The sequence below is a fragment of the Delphinus delphis genome, chromosome 10 (genome assembly GCF_949987515.2).
Source record: "Delphinus delphis chromosome 10, mDelDel1.2, whole genome shotgun sequence".
Lineage (NCBI taxonomy): Eukaryota > Metazoa > Chordata > Mammalia > Artiodactyla > Delphinidae > Delphinus > Delphinus delphis.
The window spans coordinates 36113676-36132480 of NC_082692.2; the positions used below are offsets into that span (position 1 = coordinate 36113676).

At 36.9% G+C, this 18805-nt stretch overlaps 1 protein-coding gene across 1 annotated transcript in view; it reads right to left on the bottom strand.

Moving 5' to 3' along the window:
* The window catches only part of DNAH8 (dynein axonemal heavy chain 8), a 328229-nt gene that overhangs the window by 298516 nt on the left and 10908 nt on the right, over positions 1 to 18805 (bottom strand). The window contains exons 4-9 of the mRNA XM_060021883.1: positions 18632 to 18716; positions 12261 to 12412; positions 11325 to 11514; positions 10663 to 10826; positions 4063 to 4239; positions 1713 to 1826 (exon numbers count right to left, since the gene is read on the bottom strand). Coding sequence (XP_059877866.1) covers positions 1713 to 1826; positions 4063 to 4239; positions 10663 to 10826; positions 11325 to 11514; positions 12261 to 12412; positions 18632 to 18716 — 882 coding nt within the window. The remainder of the gene's footprint in view (positions 1 to 1712; positions 1827 to 4062; positions 4240 to 10662; positions 10827 to 11324; positions 11515 to 12260; positions 12413 to 18631; positions 18717 to 18805) is intronic.

Below are 18805 nucleotides of genomic sequence, written 5' to 3' on the forward strand. Positions count from 1 at the left end.
CATTATTTATAATAGTAGCTCCTTGAGTGCACAGTTCTTATCTATACATAGTGTTCGCACATTTTATGCATAAAATATATTAGTCGATATGCCAATAGCACAATACCAAGATGATAAAATGAAACACAAAACTCATAAAATTTTATCAACAAGAAATGGAAGCATGAGTCCTCTACACTTTTCCTGCTCAACTGACAGTTACAAACTAAACAGCAGCTTCTGGTTTATCTTAAGGAGAATAAAGAAAATGAGAAAAAAAGAATTTTTGAATCTACAGAAATAGTTGCTATATGAGGGGGAAGAAATTATAAGACTTAATACTAACAGTACTTCTCTAATTTCAAAAGATAATGTTAGAAACATTCTTACATCAGAGAATGTAAAAAGCTCAATGATAACAATAATAATAAAGTACATGCATCGCTAGAGGAATTGAACAAAGTTTTTTAAATTACTAGGATGAAAAAAAAATACTAGGATGAAAAGAACTAAAACCAAAACTAAAAGATTTGAAAATTATATGAATTTAAATAAGTCTTTTGAATCAAGAAGTTGAAATTAGTATACCTTAAAATTTACAGGTCTTGGTAACAGCAAAAAGCATTATATCTTTCTTCCAAGTTTACTTCTTATAGTGAAAAGCTTTAAATATATTTTTAAAAGTACAGAGATGTTATAATATTCATATACATTATTTTTGCATGTTTATTTTATTTATACAATTTTTAAGGGATATGTATTCTTTTATTATGTTGAGGTACATTCCTTCTATACTCTATTGAGAGCTTTTATCATGAAAGGGTGTTGTATTTTGTCAAATGCTTTTTCTGTATCTATTGAAATAATCATATGATTTTTATCTTTCATTCTATTAATGTGGTGTATCACATTTATCCATTTGCATATGTTGAACCATCTTTGCATTCCAGGAATAAATCCCCCTTGATCTTAGTGTGTGATCCTTTTAATGTGCCGTGGAATTTGGTTTGCCACTGTTTTGTTGACAATTTCTGCATCTCTATTCATCAGGAGTATTGACCTGTAATTTTATTTTCTTGAGGTGTTCTTATCTGGCTTTGGTATCAGCGTAATGCTAGTTGGGCACTTTCTCTTGCTCACTCCTGGGTCACTCACTCTAGGGGAAGCGAGTTGTCCTGTGCAAAGGCCCATGTGGTGTGCAATAGAAGTGGACCCTCCCCAGTCAGCCTCCCCTTCAGAAGAGACCACATCCCAAGACAGCAGCTTGACTGCAGCCTCATGAGAGACCCTGAAGCAGAGGTACTCAGCTATGCTGTCCCTGAATTCCTGACCTACAAAAACTGTGATATAATAAATGCTTATTGTTTTAAGCCACTCGGTTCTGGGGTAATTTGTTATGAAGCAATGAATAACTAATATATTTGTCTTTCTCAATTCACAAATCAGGTCATAGTTATGATAATGCTATATATTTAAATGTAGGTTAAAATAATAAATATAGTTTATAATTCATTACAGATATATAATAGGAAAAGATATCTTTTAAATAACTTTTCTGCAATATGTTTTTCCCAATACACACATATTAAATCGATTTTATGCGCTAATTTTTATTTTATTTTATTTAACATCTTTATTGGAGTATAATTGCTTTACAATGGTGTGTTAGTTTCTGCTTTATAACAAAGTGTATGCGCTAATTTTTTAAACTACACTTTAAAAAGAATACTTACTAGATCACAGTTATAGAGAGGCTGACACACTTTTTCTAGAGTGTACAAATATCTGACATTATCTTTTGATTCATTTGCTGTATCTGTGATTCTTGCATCCAAATCACGCCAATTCTAAGAAAAGAAAGTATAAGAGTCCTATGAAACACCCAAATATATCACTGTGCTAAGGTTTAATCATGAAATTCAAGCTGTCTTCCCTAATCATTCATATACTAAAAGAGTAGATACTTAAATGTGATTGATATATCTTTTTCTTATATTATTTAAGAATTAAAGTTATTATAAAAACCTTAAGTGACTTACTAAAACTGAAGGCTCATTCTGTTTGTAATTAACATTCTGTCTGTTGGCTTAAACCAGACCTGCTTCTACCTGGAGTGACTTTTCTAGGTTAGAAAAGTGACATTACATTATTCTGGGTCTTCAGGAAAGAAAATATTCCCATCAGCAAAGTGTATTTTTCATATCCAGAAATAATGTGCAGAGATGCTCAGGGACCATGGCCGTTTGCTTCATCCACCATATATAACAATTGATTAATAGCCATAGTAATAAAGGACTACTAGAATCAGAACAAAACAATATCTGAAACTTTCTGAGTGAGGGAAAGATAGAAACAAACAATTCTCAGGAGAATAAATGCAAATAGCAAATAAACTTTAAAAGATGCTCAACTTCATTATTAATAAGGAAAAGGCAAAATACAACAAGCCATCTTCCACATGTTGGACAGGCAAACAAAAATTTTTAACTGATAATAAGTATTAACAAAGTTGTGGAGTATACACCCTAGGGAAATGCTTGCTTGTAGGCGTGTAGAGGCTTTAACTGTAGTAATGTTTGTGAACACATAGAAAAGGAACAATTTTCCTCAAAAAGTTAAACACATTGAGCCAGAAATTCCACTCCCAGGTATATACAAGAAAAATGACAACATATGTCCACACAAGAACGTGTACCAGGGGCTTCCCTGGTGGCGCAGTGGTTGAGAGTCCGCCTGCCGATGCAGGGGACACGTGCCCCGGTCCGGGAAGATCCCACATGCCGTGGAGCGGCTGGGTCCGTGAGCCATGGCCGCTGGGCCTGCGCGTCCGGAGCCTGTGCTCCGCGGCGGGAGAGGCCACGGCAGTGAGAGGCCCGCGTACCGCAAAAAAAATAAAAAAAGAACGTGTACAAGAATGTTCACAGCAGCATTATTCATAATAGCCAAAAAATAGAGATAATGCAAATATCCATAAACTGATAAACAAAATGTGGTGTTATCTATAAAATGGAACATTATTCAGCTGTGAAAAGGAATAATTACTGATACATACTACAACACGGATAAACCTTGAAAACATTATGCCAAGTGAAAGAAACCAGTAACAAAAGACCACATATTATATGATTCCATTTATATGAAATGTCCAAAACAAGCAAATCTACAGAGATAAAAAGTGGATTGGTGGTTACTTAGGGCTAGAATGAGGGGAAGGAGACAGATGGAGATGGGAGGTGATAGCTAAAGAGTACAGGGTTTCTTTCTGAGGTGATAAAATGTTCTAAAACTGATTGTGGTGATGGTTGCACAACTCTGTGAATGTACTAAAAACCACTGAATTTTGCTCCTTAAATGGCAGAAATGAGTAATATGTGAATTATATCTCAAGACTGTTGAAAAAAAAGAAAGGAAACAATTTGTCTAAAAACAAGAAAATGATTAAATAAAACCTGATGCATTAACATTATGGAAAACGAAATAGCCTGATCTGATAGGTATAACTCTCCAAGATATGCTGTTGGGGGGACCAGGGAGTTAAAGAAAAATAGAGTATGATGATGCCATGTAATTTTAAAAATTTAGAAACACAAAACAAATATATATATATATATATATATATATATATATATATTTTTTTTTTTTTTTTTTTTAAAGCAAGAAACAGAAAAGGACCTGGAGAGAATCAAGCTAAACTGTTAATAAATATGACCTCTAGGAAAGGAGATGGAATAGCGGGGATGAGATGTAAGATAGAGGACATTTTTGCTTTTGACTTTCTATATAGTCCTCTAATTCAATAAGCCTCTATTGATTTACAATTTCAAAAACAATTTAAAAATAAATAGCAATCACCCCATAGTAGTACTGTCAAAATTGGTGTGTGAAATATTGAGAAATAAATTTTCATTTCTATACTTCCTTTTCCTCTTCTGGAAGTAACGATGGTACAAGAGAAAGCCTTACTCAAAGTTTTAACACTTCTAAATACATGGTGCAAAGTATATGATGCGAAGAAGCAGTTCAAGAAGGGTAATTTTCCAGTTGGTTGCTCTGAAGTAAACTTTAAAATACAAGGCCTTTTACCTTTAAGAGTTTGGAGCGTGCAACATTAAGCACATTTATAACAGCCTTACAACTTGGCCCTTTAATCTGTTCAATGATATAACTGAATTTGGCTGACATGCGTTTCCAGTGTTCCAGTTCAGTGAGAGGACCTGAGTCATCAGCTTCTCTTCTCATCTGCACACTTTCAATAAGTACCTGCAATCAGAAAAGTTCACAGAGTATAGAAACGTTACTTTCTGCTTTTAGAACCTCATTATATGCACCTTTTCAAAGAAAGTTAAAAGTACAAATAACATTCAACACTGAATAATATTAAGAACTCTTAGCAAACTAAGACTAGAAGAGAATTTCTTTACCATGATAATTAGTACCTGCCAAAAGTCTACAGCAAATATCATACTTTGTTTTACATGTATATTATAATTTTTAAAGATCTTTATGGGAGTATAATTGCTTTACAATGGTGTGCTGGTTTCTGCTGTATAACAAAGTGAATCAGCTATACATATACATATGTTCCCATAGCTCCTCCTGCTTGTGTCTCCCTCCCACCCTCCCTATCCCACCCCTCTAGGTGATCACAATGCACCAAGCTGATCTCCCTGTGCTATGTGGCTGCTTCCCACCAGCTATTTTACATTTGGTAGTGTATATATAAGTCCATGCCACTCTCTCACTTCGTCCCAGCTTACCCTTCCCCCTCCCCGTGTCCTCAAGTCCATTCTCTATGTCTGCATCTTTATTCCTGTCCTGCTTGTAGGTTCTTCAGAACCTTTTTTTTTTTGGATTCCACATATATGTGTTAGCATACGGTATTTGTTTTTCTCTTTCTGACTTACTTCACTCTGTATGACAGACTCTAGGTCCATCTACCTCACTACAAATAACTCAATTTCGTTTCTTTTTATGGCTGAGTAATATTCCATTGTATATATGTACCACATCTTCTTTATCCATTCATCTGTCGATGGACACTTAGGTTGCTACCATGTCCTGGCTATTGTAAACAGAGCTACAATGAACATTGTGGTACATGACTCTTTTTGAATTATGGTTTTCTCAGGGTATATGCCCAGTAGTGGGATGGCTGGGTCATATGACAGTTCTATTTTTAGTTTTGTAAGGAACCTCCATACTTTTCTCCAGAGTGGCTGTATCAATTTACATTCCCACCAACAGTGCAAGAGGGTTCCCTTTTCTCCACACCCTCTCCAGCATTTATTGTTTCTAGATTTTTTGATGATGGCCATTCTGACTAGTGTGAGGTGATACCTCATTGTAATTTTGATTTGCATTTCTCTAATGATTAGTGATGTTGAGCATCCTTTCATGTGTTTGTTGGCAATCTGTATATCTTCTTGGGAGAAATGTCTATTTAGGTCTTCTGCCCATTTTTGGATTGAGTTGTTTGTTTTTTTGATATTGAGCTGCTTGTAAATTTTGGAGATTAATCCTTTGTCGGTTGCTTCATTTGCAAATATTTTCTCCCATTCTGAGGATTGTCTTTTCATCTTGTTTATGGTTTCCTTTGCTGTGCAAAAGCTTCTAAGTTTCATTAGGTCCCATTTGTTTATTTTTGTTTTTATTTCCATTTCTCTAGGAGATGGGTCAAAAAGGATCTTGCTGTGATTTAAAACATCATACTTAAAGATGAAATTTTAGAAAATACCACTTTAAAACCAAAGACAAGACAATTTTGCCACTATCACCACCCACTTCCATTCAACCAGGTCATGGAGATCATAGCACAGGATAAGGAAAGTAAACAAAAGGTATAAGAATTGGAAATAAAAAAACAATGGCATTATCATGGAGGGAATGGTTGGCCACATTTTAAAAATTCAAGAATATCTAAAGACAAACTTTTACAATTAATAAAAGTGAATAATTCAGTAAGGTTTGGGGCTGTATATATAAATATCAGTAGCATTTCTTTACAAGCCATCTAGCAATCTGAAAATGTAATTTCTAAAATGACAGTATTTGCTATAACAAATAATAACAATGTAAGATATCTAGAGATTAACAAAAAATGTACAAGACCTTTTTGGAGAAAATTAGAAAACTTACTTTCAGCACACAAAAGAAGGCCTAAATCAGTGGAGAAATATACCATGTTCATGGATGGAAAAATTCAACATATAAAGATGGAAATTTTCTCTAAATTAATGAAATGAAATTTATTTCATTCAATGAAATTTCCAGTCAAAATCTCAACAAGGTTTTCTTTTCATGATACTTAGCGAACTAGTCTTTTTTTTTTTTTTTTTTTTTTGCGGTACGCGGGCCTCTCACTGTTGTGGCCCCTCCTGTTGTGGAGCACAGGCTCCGGACGCGCAGGCTCAGCGGCCATGGCTCATGGGCCCAGCCGCTCCGCGGCATGTGGGATCTTCCCGGACCGGGTCACGAACCTGCGTCCCCTGCATCGGCAGGCAGACTCTTAACCACTGCGCCACCAGGGAAGCCCCAGCAAACTAGTCTTAAAATTAATTTGGAAGAACAATCAACCAGAAATAATCAATGCAATTTTGAAGAAAAATAATGAAAGGGACTTGCCATACCAAACGTTGATTTAGTAAAAAGCAACATAAATTAAAGCAGTATGGTATGAGTACAAAAAACAAATAAGTAGACAGGTGGGATAGATAAAGGGGTCTAGAGACTTGATAGATATTACAAATTTGCTGGTAAAGAATGGACTACTAAATACACTTCTGAGACAATTGGCTAACCATATGGAAAAAGACAAAATTAGATTCCTACCTCACATTATACACACACAAAAATAATTCCAGAAAGATTAAAAACCTAAATGGTAAAACATTTAAAGAAAATACAGGAGATGGGGGTAAAACTATAAAGAAAAGCATGGAACTGAACAACATAATTGCCAAGAAAATGGTTACCACTAGGGAGAAGAAAAGGGAGTTAAAATTGGGAAGAAAAATGCATGGAGATTGCAAGGTGCTGGTAATGCTCTATGTCTTGTGCAAAAGTTACACAGGTGTTAATTTTACAATAATTTGTTTATTTTATTTTTATTCATTTGTTGTTCATTTCTGTATATTTCAGTATTTAAAATAAATAAATAATTTAGGAGAATATCTTCACAACACTGGAGTAGGAAAGTGTTTCCAAAATACAAAAAGCACAAAGGTTCTAGTCACTGGAGGTAGCTAAATTGAGGCTGGATTACCATTTTTAAAGATATTTACATTAAAATGTAAAACTTCCACATGACTAAAGACACCAATACCAAACGAAAATGCAGGACACAATGGGGACCAACAAAAGATTAACAGGCGGAAAATATTATTCAAACTCCAACAATTCAGTTAAGATATCATCAAGCAATCTGAAAGAAAACTAGGTAAAGGATATGAACAGGCAATTCAACAAGGAGGAAATCTAAATAGTCATTAAACGTCCACAGCCTCAACAGTGTTCAGGGTAATGCAAAATAAATCAAGATACCATTTCACATCCAACATACTGGCATCCATTAAAAATCCAACAGTCCCAAGTGTAACGAAAGATATGAAGACATGGGAGCTCCCATTTACTTCTGTAAAAAAATATAAGTTAATATAACCACTATTTGGAGGGCCTTGTAGTACCCAATAAAAAATCTATACTACTTCTCTCAGCCATTCCCTGGGAAACTCTTGAACATGTGCAAACGAGACCAGAATAAAGATATTCATTGAAGATGTATTATTATTGTTTGTAACAGGAAAAAAGTAGAAACAACTGCTTTCTGAGGGAACAGGTGAGTTCTCTACCTCCTTAAACAGAGGATACTAGACATAATTTGAATGCCTCCTAAATGTCTGGAAATCTACAGAATAAACGGATTCTCTCATAGAGGAATACCAGACAATAGTTAAGTGAATGAAATAAATTTACTTGTACCAACATGGATGAAAGAGAATGTTAAATAAAAAAAAAAACTGTAAAAGGATACCATTTATGTAAAGATTTTAAACACAAATATATATTCTGTATTTTCATATATATAATTTATTTATATATAATATAAAGCTTATAAATATGCAAATGCAATAAAAGTATAAAACTTTCAGGGGAATGGAGGAGACAATAACATCAGAATGGTGGTAATATACAGGGAGGGAGAGGAAAGGGTTGGAGGATTTAGTGAAAATAAGAGATCTGAAGCAAAAATAGCAAATGGTTAGTATCTGTTTAATCTCAGTGGTACTTACAGGGGTGTTTCTTATTTTCTGTACATTTTTTATGCTTATAACTTTCCATAACTACAATCGTGATGGAATTAAGAATACAAATGAGTCAAAATACACAGTTGATTTTTCAAACCTATGAAGCTTCTCTCTTTAATCCATGAAATGCTTATAATTTTAACCATGGTTTATGGAACTCTTTCCTAATCTTATTATAAGTTTCTCCACCTCCTTAAATAAAGGATACTAGACATAATTTAAACTTTTCTTAGTGGCTGAAAGTCTATATAATTTGAATCACTGAATTAAAGAATGAAAATGGACCTTAAAATTAACTAAATCAAGCAACACTTTTGATGTTTAATTCCTGCTACAACATTATTCATAGATGATAATCCAACCTCAAATCGGATACTTTCAGGGATACAAAACATTCCATTTTCGGGTGGGGGGGGGAAGTCTGTGAGAAAGTGATCCTAATAAAATCTCCCTCCTTATAACCATCACACTCCACTCTTAATTCTGCCTGTTAGGGCCATTACAGTACAAGTTTAAGTCCACATGAAATACCATCAAATATTTGAAGACATCACGTCACTCCTAGGTCCCCTTCTTTTCCCAGGTCAAATATGTCCACGTACTTTCTTTGAATGACATTGTTCATATCCTTGGCCAAGTTTTCTCTGAAATGCCCATTTCTTAATGATTTATAGCCGTTCTTTACATATTATGTATACTAACTCTGTTACATATGCTGATAATATTTTCTCCCAGAAGGTCAATTATCTTCTAATGTTGCTTACAGTGATTTCTGCCATATGGATCTTACATTAATTTGTTTATATAGTCATATATGTCAGGTTTTTCCTTTCATGGCTTCTGGGGTTTGTATCTTAATAAGATATTAATATAGTTCTGCATTATGTTCTGATTCAAGTATATTTTTTGTTCTATTTTTCACATTACTTTTTTCAGGCTGGATTCGTTCACTCAACATGTTTTTGAGATTCATCCATGTTGTTGCATGTACCTCTTTTTTTAGTTTTAGCTTTCATATTTATGTCTATGATCCATCTTGAATTAATTTTTGTGTATGACAAGAGGTCAAGGTTTATTTTAGATGTAATATTTTTTAAAGAAGTCTCCCATTTCTTGCACTGATTCTGCTTAACTGGAGACCATTTGCTACAATTGCCCAACATGATTTTCCTTTTTTTTTTTTTTTTTTTGGCTGTGCGGCTTACAGGATTGTGGGATCTTAGTTCTTAGTTCCCCAACCAATGTGAAAGCGCAGAGTCCTAATCACTGGACCACCAGGGAATTCCCTCCAACTTTTCTTATTTCAAGTTGCCTAATCTCCTTATGTTAAGCTATTTCTTTTGCTTGCTCATTTTTATAAAAGAAGATCTATTTTGATTGATCATGATAATTGGAGGAGATCTCCTCAGCCACTGTGTAGGACACAGCTTGAATTCCACAATGGCTTACAACTCCCTCTTCCTATGCCAACTGGCATAGTAGGCAGCTGCAGGAGTCCTTGGTGGACAATTACTTCGAGTACCTAGGGACACCTGGGAGCAAATTTTGTGGCCGGCACGCCAGGCCTTGATGGAGTTTCCAAAGTCCTCCAATTTTTCCACTCCAACTACACCTCCCTCCTTCTAACAGTTCTAAGAGAGGTAAAATCAGAAATGTTTTTCTCTAACTCTTGCTTGCTCAAGATTTTCCTCCCCTAGTCCTCATTCAACTGAAGATTTTCTTCTCCAGTTTCACTGTCCTGTGCTCATGAACTAGAGATCTGTCAGTTGGCTTCTAGAGTCCTCTTTCTGTTTAGAGCAATTACCTAATATTTGGTTGTGGTCAACGTTTGTAGTGTAAGTTGGCACCTCTCAGAATGTTGACATATACCCCATTCCTATCACTGCTTTTCTTACTGCCAGAAAGAAAATGTATTTGGCCAGAGAGCTGCAGACTTGCCACTGCAGTACTGATAGGAATGAGCCTAGTTTGAACCTCTCTGTCAACACAGACAATTCCATTGATCAACCAAGAGGTATTTATTAAGTGTCTAGCATTGTGGCTATAGTCTCTTCACTGTGTACTTTTCCTCTCTCTCTAATGAAGAGCATAAACAATACATAAGATATTGGAGATAAATGCTGGCTATTTCTGTTTCTTCATTATTCCATTCTCAAGCCATAATGTTATGGTTTCCTCCTTAAAGTGGGAAATATCTTAAAGTTGATATTAAGTAGTCCAAAGAGAACAATGATTTTGCACTAGAATCAAAAATAGGCTGAATTTCATAGTAGAATCTGGAAGGCTCCTCTTCCCTTTACTTTTAGGGACAAAATGCAGTGACTAGGACACAGATATGAACTATGACTCATATCTGGTGAAATCACTCAGGTCGGCTCACCTGTTCAATCTGTCTGTACCATATCATCAGCACGTCCTCTAGCTGACGAACAGTTTCTGAATTGCTAGCTGCGAGTGTCACTTCTTCAAAGGTATGCAGTTTGGAAAAATCAACATTGTCTATCTTCTTTAACTTAACTGTTCCCTCAATACTTATTCTAGCACCTAAAAGGGAAAAAATAATATTGACAAGAGGTGTTTAATGTCAATGCATTAAATGCCAATGTGTGGTTTCAAGCTGTAATTACTAAAATGTTAGAGATCTAACACTTCATAGAAATATAATTCTAGTTGATCATTAGATTGTGACTATGATTTATTACTAAAATTGCATATTTTAACAATAAGAAATAATATAATTTATATTTTAAAAAGAGTTCATCGTAACGTATATATTTTTAAATATGGTAAAAATTTTCTCAAATAATATAGGAAGAGAATCTTCCTTCTACAATGGGAGATATAAAAGAAAATGTATCTTATGCCTTCAGAGATCCGTGGAAAGAGAAGTTCTAATGATTTGATATCTTATCTCTAGGTCTCATAATTGCTTTGATTTACATCTTTTAAGATGGAAATGTTTTCTCTAATGCTTATTTTTAATAACTTATAGTTAATTTGCTCATTTGTAGTAACTGATTAAACATTAAATACTATACTTACCATCTAAAGATGAAAGGTATCTGCTGATGGTTTCAGTGAAACTGTGTTTTTCAGATTCTCCTTGCTGGGACTGGTTTAAAGCACCCCAATTATTTGTCGCAAGAATAGCTGGTAGAAATATATTTGCCAGCATATTCCTAATCCCAACTAGGAGTCCTTCTGATACGTCCAGAAAAGTAAATAGCACTTCCTAAAAGGGTAGTGTTCAAATGTTATTTTACATGCTGATCCCATTAAAGAACTGAAAATCATAACCTATTTTACATTACAATAAGTATAGACAATATATCTTATAAACTATTAGGAAAACTTAAGTGGTGAATATTAAGGTTCTAAAATCAACAAACTTATATTCTGCCCGCATTTAACCATTCACATACTTGCTCATCAAGTAAACACTTTCCCTGGTGCTTTAATTTCTGCATAGGGAAGGAGGTATGGCCTGGAGTCCATACAATGTGAGGGAAATGAAACTGAGCCTCCTACATAAAGAAAGTTCTAGGTGGACAGTTGCCCTGTCCATGAAAAGGGGACGAGAAAAACTCTGTCAGTTGAGGTAAAAAGCAATTAAACTAGCCCTCTGCCCAGAAATTTGGATGGAAAAAACATTGGTCAAAGGGTACTAACTTCCAGTTATAAGATGAATAAGTTCTGGGGATCTAACGTACAGCATGGTGACTGTAGTTAACGATACTGTATTGTATACTTAAAAGTTGCTAAGGGAGTAGATCTTAAGTGTCATTACCAAAAAAGGAGAAAAAAGGTAATTATGTGAGGCAATGGAGGTGTTAGCTAATGCTATGGTGGTAATCATTTCACAATGTGTTAAATCAATTCTTTGTATACCTTAAACTTACATAATGCTATATGTCAATTATATCTCAATAAAGCTGGCAAAAATGCTTAACCATATATTTGAAAAAAGTGTAAACATACTTCATGAATATTTTTAGTATTTATAGGGACATCATTGCGACAGCGAACAAAAACTACACACACTCCTTTTAGTTTCTCTGGGGCTGCGCTGTCTATATACAATCTCATCATTTTTGCCCCTTTGGTTGCTCCATGAATAGTTCGACCACATTCTGAAAACAAAAGTCAAGAACTTAGCATACGATCACATGACTGATCAAATGTGATAAATTACTGTGGATCTTACACCCTTGTTCCTTGCTTTAGTTTAAGAAGTTTTCAATATAATTATGGAATAAAATTTTTTATCTACAAAAAAATGTAATTGCAAATCTTAAATTGCAGCCTCCTTGGGTGCCTTTCACTGAGTTCTGCACTTTGCTCCTTTTGGCCTGGCCTCAGGCAGGACTTTCATGGAAACCCTTCTCTTATCCCATTCTCAACCCTTTGCCTCCTTAATCCTTGCTAATCTTTCGTATCTCAGCCAAAATGCCACCTCTCAGGTAAACTTTCACTGACTCCCCCAAGAAGATCCTGTCCCCCACTAAATACTCTCATAGCACCCGACTTATATTAAATCCTTCCTTGAACTAATTTCAATGAAAATGTATCATTAGAAATCTTTCTTTGATGTTTAAAAACTATTTAAAATATGAGAATTCTGTTAGATAGCTAGTTGCAATATTTTTTTCTTTATTTTTTTTGGCTGCGTCGGGTCCTAGTTGCGGCACACAGGATCTTCATTGAGGCATGTGGGATCTTTTCTTTGTGGCATGTGGGCTTCTCTCTAGTAGTGGACTGCAGGTTTCCTCTCTCTAGTTGTGGCATGCGGACTCCAGAGCACGTGGGCTCTGTAGTTTGCAGCACGCAGGCTCTCATGTTGAGGCGTGTGAGCTCAGTAGTTGTGGCATGCGGGCTTAGTTGTGGGATCTTAGTTCCCCAACCAGGGATCGAACCTGCATTCCCTGCATTGGAAGGTGGGCTCTTTACCACTGGTACCATCAGGGAATTCCTTGGTTGCAATATTAATAAGCAAAAAATCAACAGTCTTCCTGTTCACAACCATAACCAATTTGAAGTATGATCTAAGAAAATTTTACATCCCTATCACAAAACCATAAACATCTTTTGTCTGCCCAGCCCTCCTTCCTTTGGGTTTGGGGAATTTCTCCCATCCTGGGATTCTGGAGGACACCAGTCTCAGAGCCCTGCAGGGGTACACATGTGAAAACTATACTAATTAGACTCTCTGCAAGACTGTAAATCTTGAATGCAGAGACACAAAGATAAAAGGGTATCTGAGCAAGGTCAATCTACTGATGAATCCAAAGAAACTGCCCTGAAATCCATGGAAATGCTCTATTCCTATTTTTCCCAAGGCCTGATTGTTCAGCTAGTTCTAAATTTTGTGAACTACCCAAATGTTTTAATTTTTTTGCTTACCTAAGCCAGAGTCTGCACCTTGCTTGCAGCCAAAGAACCCTGAGACATGGTATGCAGCAATGTAGAGCTCAAATGCTCGTTCATGGAGGTTGGCAGAATTACCTTTACCCTTAATATTCTCCCTTTTTTCCTTGATAAGTCAACCTGAATTTGTCCCATTTAGCAATCTGTACATTCTCAGGGAGACAACTGCTTTCTCAGCCTCCCTAGCCCCTAGGGTAGTCATATGACATTAAGAATCTTGGGCTTTCCTGATAAAGGGGAGAGGTGTGACTAGTAGGCCCCTTTCCTACATGATGAAAACCTGTACATAATGTCTAGACTTCATCTTGCAACCATGTGGAACAAATATGAACACAAAGCAATGTGTTAAGAATGGCAGAATAGGGGACTTGCCTTGTGGCGCAGTGGTTAAAAATCCACCTGCCAATGCAGGGGACACCGGTTCAATCCCTGGTCCGGGAAGATCCCACATGCTGTGGAGCAACTAAGCCCGCGCTCTAGAGCCAGTGCTCTAAAGCAAGAGAGGCCACCGCAATGAGAAGCCCGTGCACCACAACGAAAAGTAGCTCCCACTCGCGGCAACTAGAGAAAAGCCCGCACACAGCAACAAAGACCCAATGCAGCCGAATAAATAAATTAATTAAATTAAAAAAAAAAAAGAATGGCAGAACAGAAATAAAATAAGAATCTGGGTTTCTGATGGCGTTACTGAGCACTTGAACCACTGCTAGCCACTGCCTGCCCAGTTATGAGAGAAAAATAGACTCCCTATTTGTTTAAGCTACTATTAGGTTTTCCATTACTCACAGCTGAACATATTCCTGGCTTCTAAAAATTCAAATGCAGCTACACTAAAGAATATTATACAGCATCTTTTAAATTAGATAAATCTATATTTAATAACATAAAAAATGTCTAGGTTATACTGTCAAGTCCAAAAAGTAAGTCAAGAATAAAACGTGTTACATGATCATATTTTTAAAATGATACTAAGTGTCTACGTGTTAGCACATGCATATAAGAAAGACATGTAGAGGAATACTCACCAAGCTGATAAGTATATTATTTTTGGAAATAGCAAAAATAATAATTAAAAGTATGTTTACCCTTTCTTCTGGCAGTTCTCCTGAGAATTCTTCCTAAAAAGTCTTCCTAATCCACGTAGAATTAGCTTCAATGATATTCATTGAGGCATTGTTTAAAGGAGAAAAAAGTTGTGAACAACCTAAATTCTAATAATAAGTTTTGAACCTAATAGTTGTCTCAGCCTAATGAAGTACAATGCAACTGTTTAAAATTTAATTGTGGAAATGTATCAGTGGCATGGAGAAGACAATATTATCAATTTTTAAAAGCTACCATAGAATAATATATAGAGTTGGATTACATTTTTATAAAGCATCTATAAATTGTTTTTTCTTAGTTCAATTAAATTGAAAAAAAAAAAAAGGAAGCATATCTTGGGTGACATGGTCCCCAAACAGGAAATGCAATGTTTTTGAAAATAATTAAGAGAAGGCTGAACTAACTCTCATGGCTACTGAGTTCCTTTTTCTTTCTGAGACTGGACTATAATCTTGGAGGACAAGACATTTTTAGGGAGTGAGGCAAAGTTTACGTGGCACTTGCCCTGAGCCCAGCATAACCACGGTCCTCCCAATCCCATGAGGTGAGTTCCATTACTGTTCCCATTTTACAGATGAGAAAACCAAGGCTCGGAGAGGTGAAATAACTTTCCCAGTGTGACCCAGCGAGTAAAGAGTGGAGCTTGTCTTCACCACCTCACTTCTGACCCTCTCCAGGATCGAGCTTTAAACCAGTGTGTCAAACAGTGTCTATCTGTGATCTCCTCCTCCCTGCAGGCCCAGGGGTCTGCACACTGTCAATGGAGGGTGTGATAAGCTCTGCAGTTTAAGAAAACAACATCTGGTCTGGGATACTCTCACCCATATGCCAGGATACACAGGATAACCTGTGTAGAAGAAAAGGAAAGTTTCACACTGTTGACACTGACTTGAAATCCACCCTGAGCTCCAAAGTTTGGACCAAGGCTATTTAGAAAGATAATTGTTAGGGTAGAGGGTTCTTAGAATCTAGCAGGGCACTGAGTATGGGGAAAGTGGCTTCTTTCGCAGTCCTACCTTGGCCCCTTACACTCTCATCCAGTACCCGCCTGCTCCCCATCAAGCTTTGCCTCCTCAGGACCCACAGGGCTGGTGGTCTGGGTGAACAAGGCATAGGCACAGTCGCTGTCTGGAGGAACAAGTCATTGGGCTGCTGAAGTTTGCAGTGACCAGCACGATCCCGGGAGGGGCAGCAGTTTGTAGTTACTTGGTCACTCTTCCAGCTGAAGAATGCACGTCCCCCTTCTCACCTGTCTTGTACTTTCATAAATTTTGACAAAGAATGACCCAAAGCACCAGAGTGGGTACAAGGTCAGCAAATCACAAAGCATTCCCAGCCTCCAGCACATTTGGCATAAGTGAGATGCTACTTGTGAGCCATAAAAGAGGTGATTACTTTCCTGGTTAAAGGCAGCAAGAATGCCGTAGGCTGTGGAAAGGTGGAGGCACAGAGAGCCCGTCTCAAACTTACCTTGTCATCCAGAAGCATCCTGGAGAGCTCTGTCTGTCTGGTGTTGTAATCTTGGCACAAAAGGAATATTCTCACTAGCTCTACATTCTTGTTTTGGCCCAATAAGTTTGAAAATGATACTTTTTTTTTTTTTCGGCTGAAAACTTGAGAGTTTCATTATTATTATTTATACTATACTCTTCCAAAGAAGGTTTGAGGCAATATAGGATAACAATAAACGCTATGGACTGAATGTGTCCCCCTAAATATATATATGTATAGCAGTATATATATATATATACTGCAAAATAGGATCCAACTCTACATATTATATATGCAACTCTGGATGTCAAGGAGTCAATGAACCGTGAATATGTCTTAGACTTGCAGCCATACTTATAATTTGGGTCATTACAAACATCTAAATTAGTGATCAGAAGATAAAACTAGCAGAAGATCAAACTATATACATAGTGGTATATATACTGTGTATATATATGTACATATCTCATACATACTGTACATATACATAACAAAATACATAGAGAAAGGGAAATAAACACACACACACACACACACACACACACATATATACCAAAGAAGTTACAGAAGGATACTCATCAAGGCGTTAACTTGATTATTCCAAGTGAGTGGGAATGTGGGTGGTAGTTTTAATTTTTCTTCTAATTGTAGATATTTTCTCACCTTTCTATATTTTCAGCTATTGTTTTATTTATTTATTTTATTTTTATTTTTATTTTTTTTGCGGTACACGGGCCTCTCGCTGTTGTGGCCTCTCCCATTGCAGAGCACAGGCTCCGGACGCGCAGGCTCAGCGGCCATGGCCCACGGGCCCAGCCGCTCCGCGGCATGTGGGATCTTCCCAGACTGGGGCACAAACCCGTGTCCCCTGAATCAGCAGGTGGACTCTCAACCGCTGCGCCACCAGGGAAGCCCCTATTGTTTTAATTTTTAATGAATTATGAAAATGTGGACCTTACAATAATGTCCCTGCATAAGAATTGTGAGACAGGAGATCAATAGAGCAGACATGGTCACTAATCATGAGTCTACATATTTTGTTGGTGAAGAAAGACATATATATTAAACAATTAGATGAAAACAGAAGAACATGATCAAGTGGTGTATTTTACAATGTAAACTTTAAAAGAGACAGGCGTTTGGAGGATAGTGATGGATGTGGTTTGGAACACTCTGAGAAAGCTCTGAAGTAAAGAGAATGCCTGAGGCAATCCGGAGGAGGGGTAGGATTTGGCTGGGTGGAGACACTTAGGAGGGTGGAGAAAAGGGCACAGAAATGACTGGTGTGGACAGACAACCATGAAGACTGGCTTAGAGAGAGCAGCAAGTTCATGTTTGGCAGAATAGGAGATCAGACTAAACAAGTACTGTGTGTCCAGGTTATGACAGGCCTTAGGAGAATAAATGAAGAGTTTGGACTCAATCCAACAACAGGACAATGAAAGATTTACTTGGCAGGAATAAGTAGTATGGATTTCAGAGAGGAAATCTGGTAACAGAGATACTGGTTTTCAATCTGGAAAACTGGGGCAGGCATGAGATAGGAGCCTAAGCTTAAAGGCAGCACAGGAGGGGGCTTCCCTGGTGGCGCAGTGGTTGAGAGTCCGCCTGCCGATGCAGGGGAGGCAGGTTCGTGCCCCGGTCCGCGAAGATCCCACATGCTGCGGCGCGGCTGGGCCTGTGAGCCATGGCCGCTGAGCCTGCACATCCGGAGCCTGTGCTCCGCAACGGGAGAGGCCACAGCAGTGAGAGGCCCGCGTACCGCAAAAAAAAAAAAAAAAAAAAAAAAAAGGCAGCAGAGGAGGAAAGCAAGAAAGAACCAACAGAGGGGACACGGTAAAATCCACAAGATTTATAAGATAAGTAGTCTAAAACCAAAGGATGATCTGTGTACCTAGTTATTAAGACAAAAGTTCAATGACCTGGTAAAGCATCAATTCTTTTTGGAATAACGTGAAAAGTAGAGAAAGCCAGATATTCCCCTGCCAGCTGCAGCAAACACAAGATGCTGACCCAGGACCACAGGGAGTGACTGCTGTGCTTTCGGGTGGTTTCATGACTATTTCTAGTCATCTGACAACACGTGTACAAAATAGCTCTACCTGTTTCAAGGAAAAGGCAATTAAATTCTAGTGAAAATGTGTATTCCCAGGATAGGTCAATGACTTCTATAAGGATGCTTTCTTCTTCAATCATTATAGCAATCTTGTAAGCTCCTGGTAAATTTTCTTTATAAATATAGGATTGTCTATGTATAAGAGAAAAGATATGCTGCACTTTAACATTGATTCATGAATAGCTGGCACATTACCCTTGCAAAACATCCTTACCAAGACCAGGTACATCTCCTTCTTGGTACAAAAACTTCAATGTCTTACAACCATCTTTCATAAAAAAAAGAGTAAATGCTTCCAGCTGTTAAACAAAAGAGAAAATGATAATCAATAAAATGACTAAGAAACTACAATAAAATGAACCAAGCCCTGTGCTAGGCATTTTACATA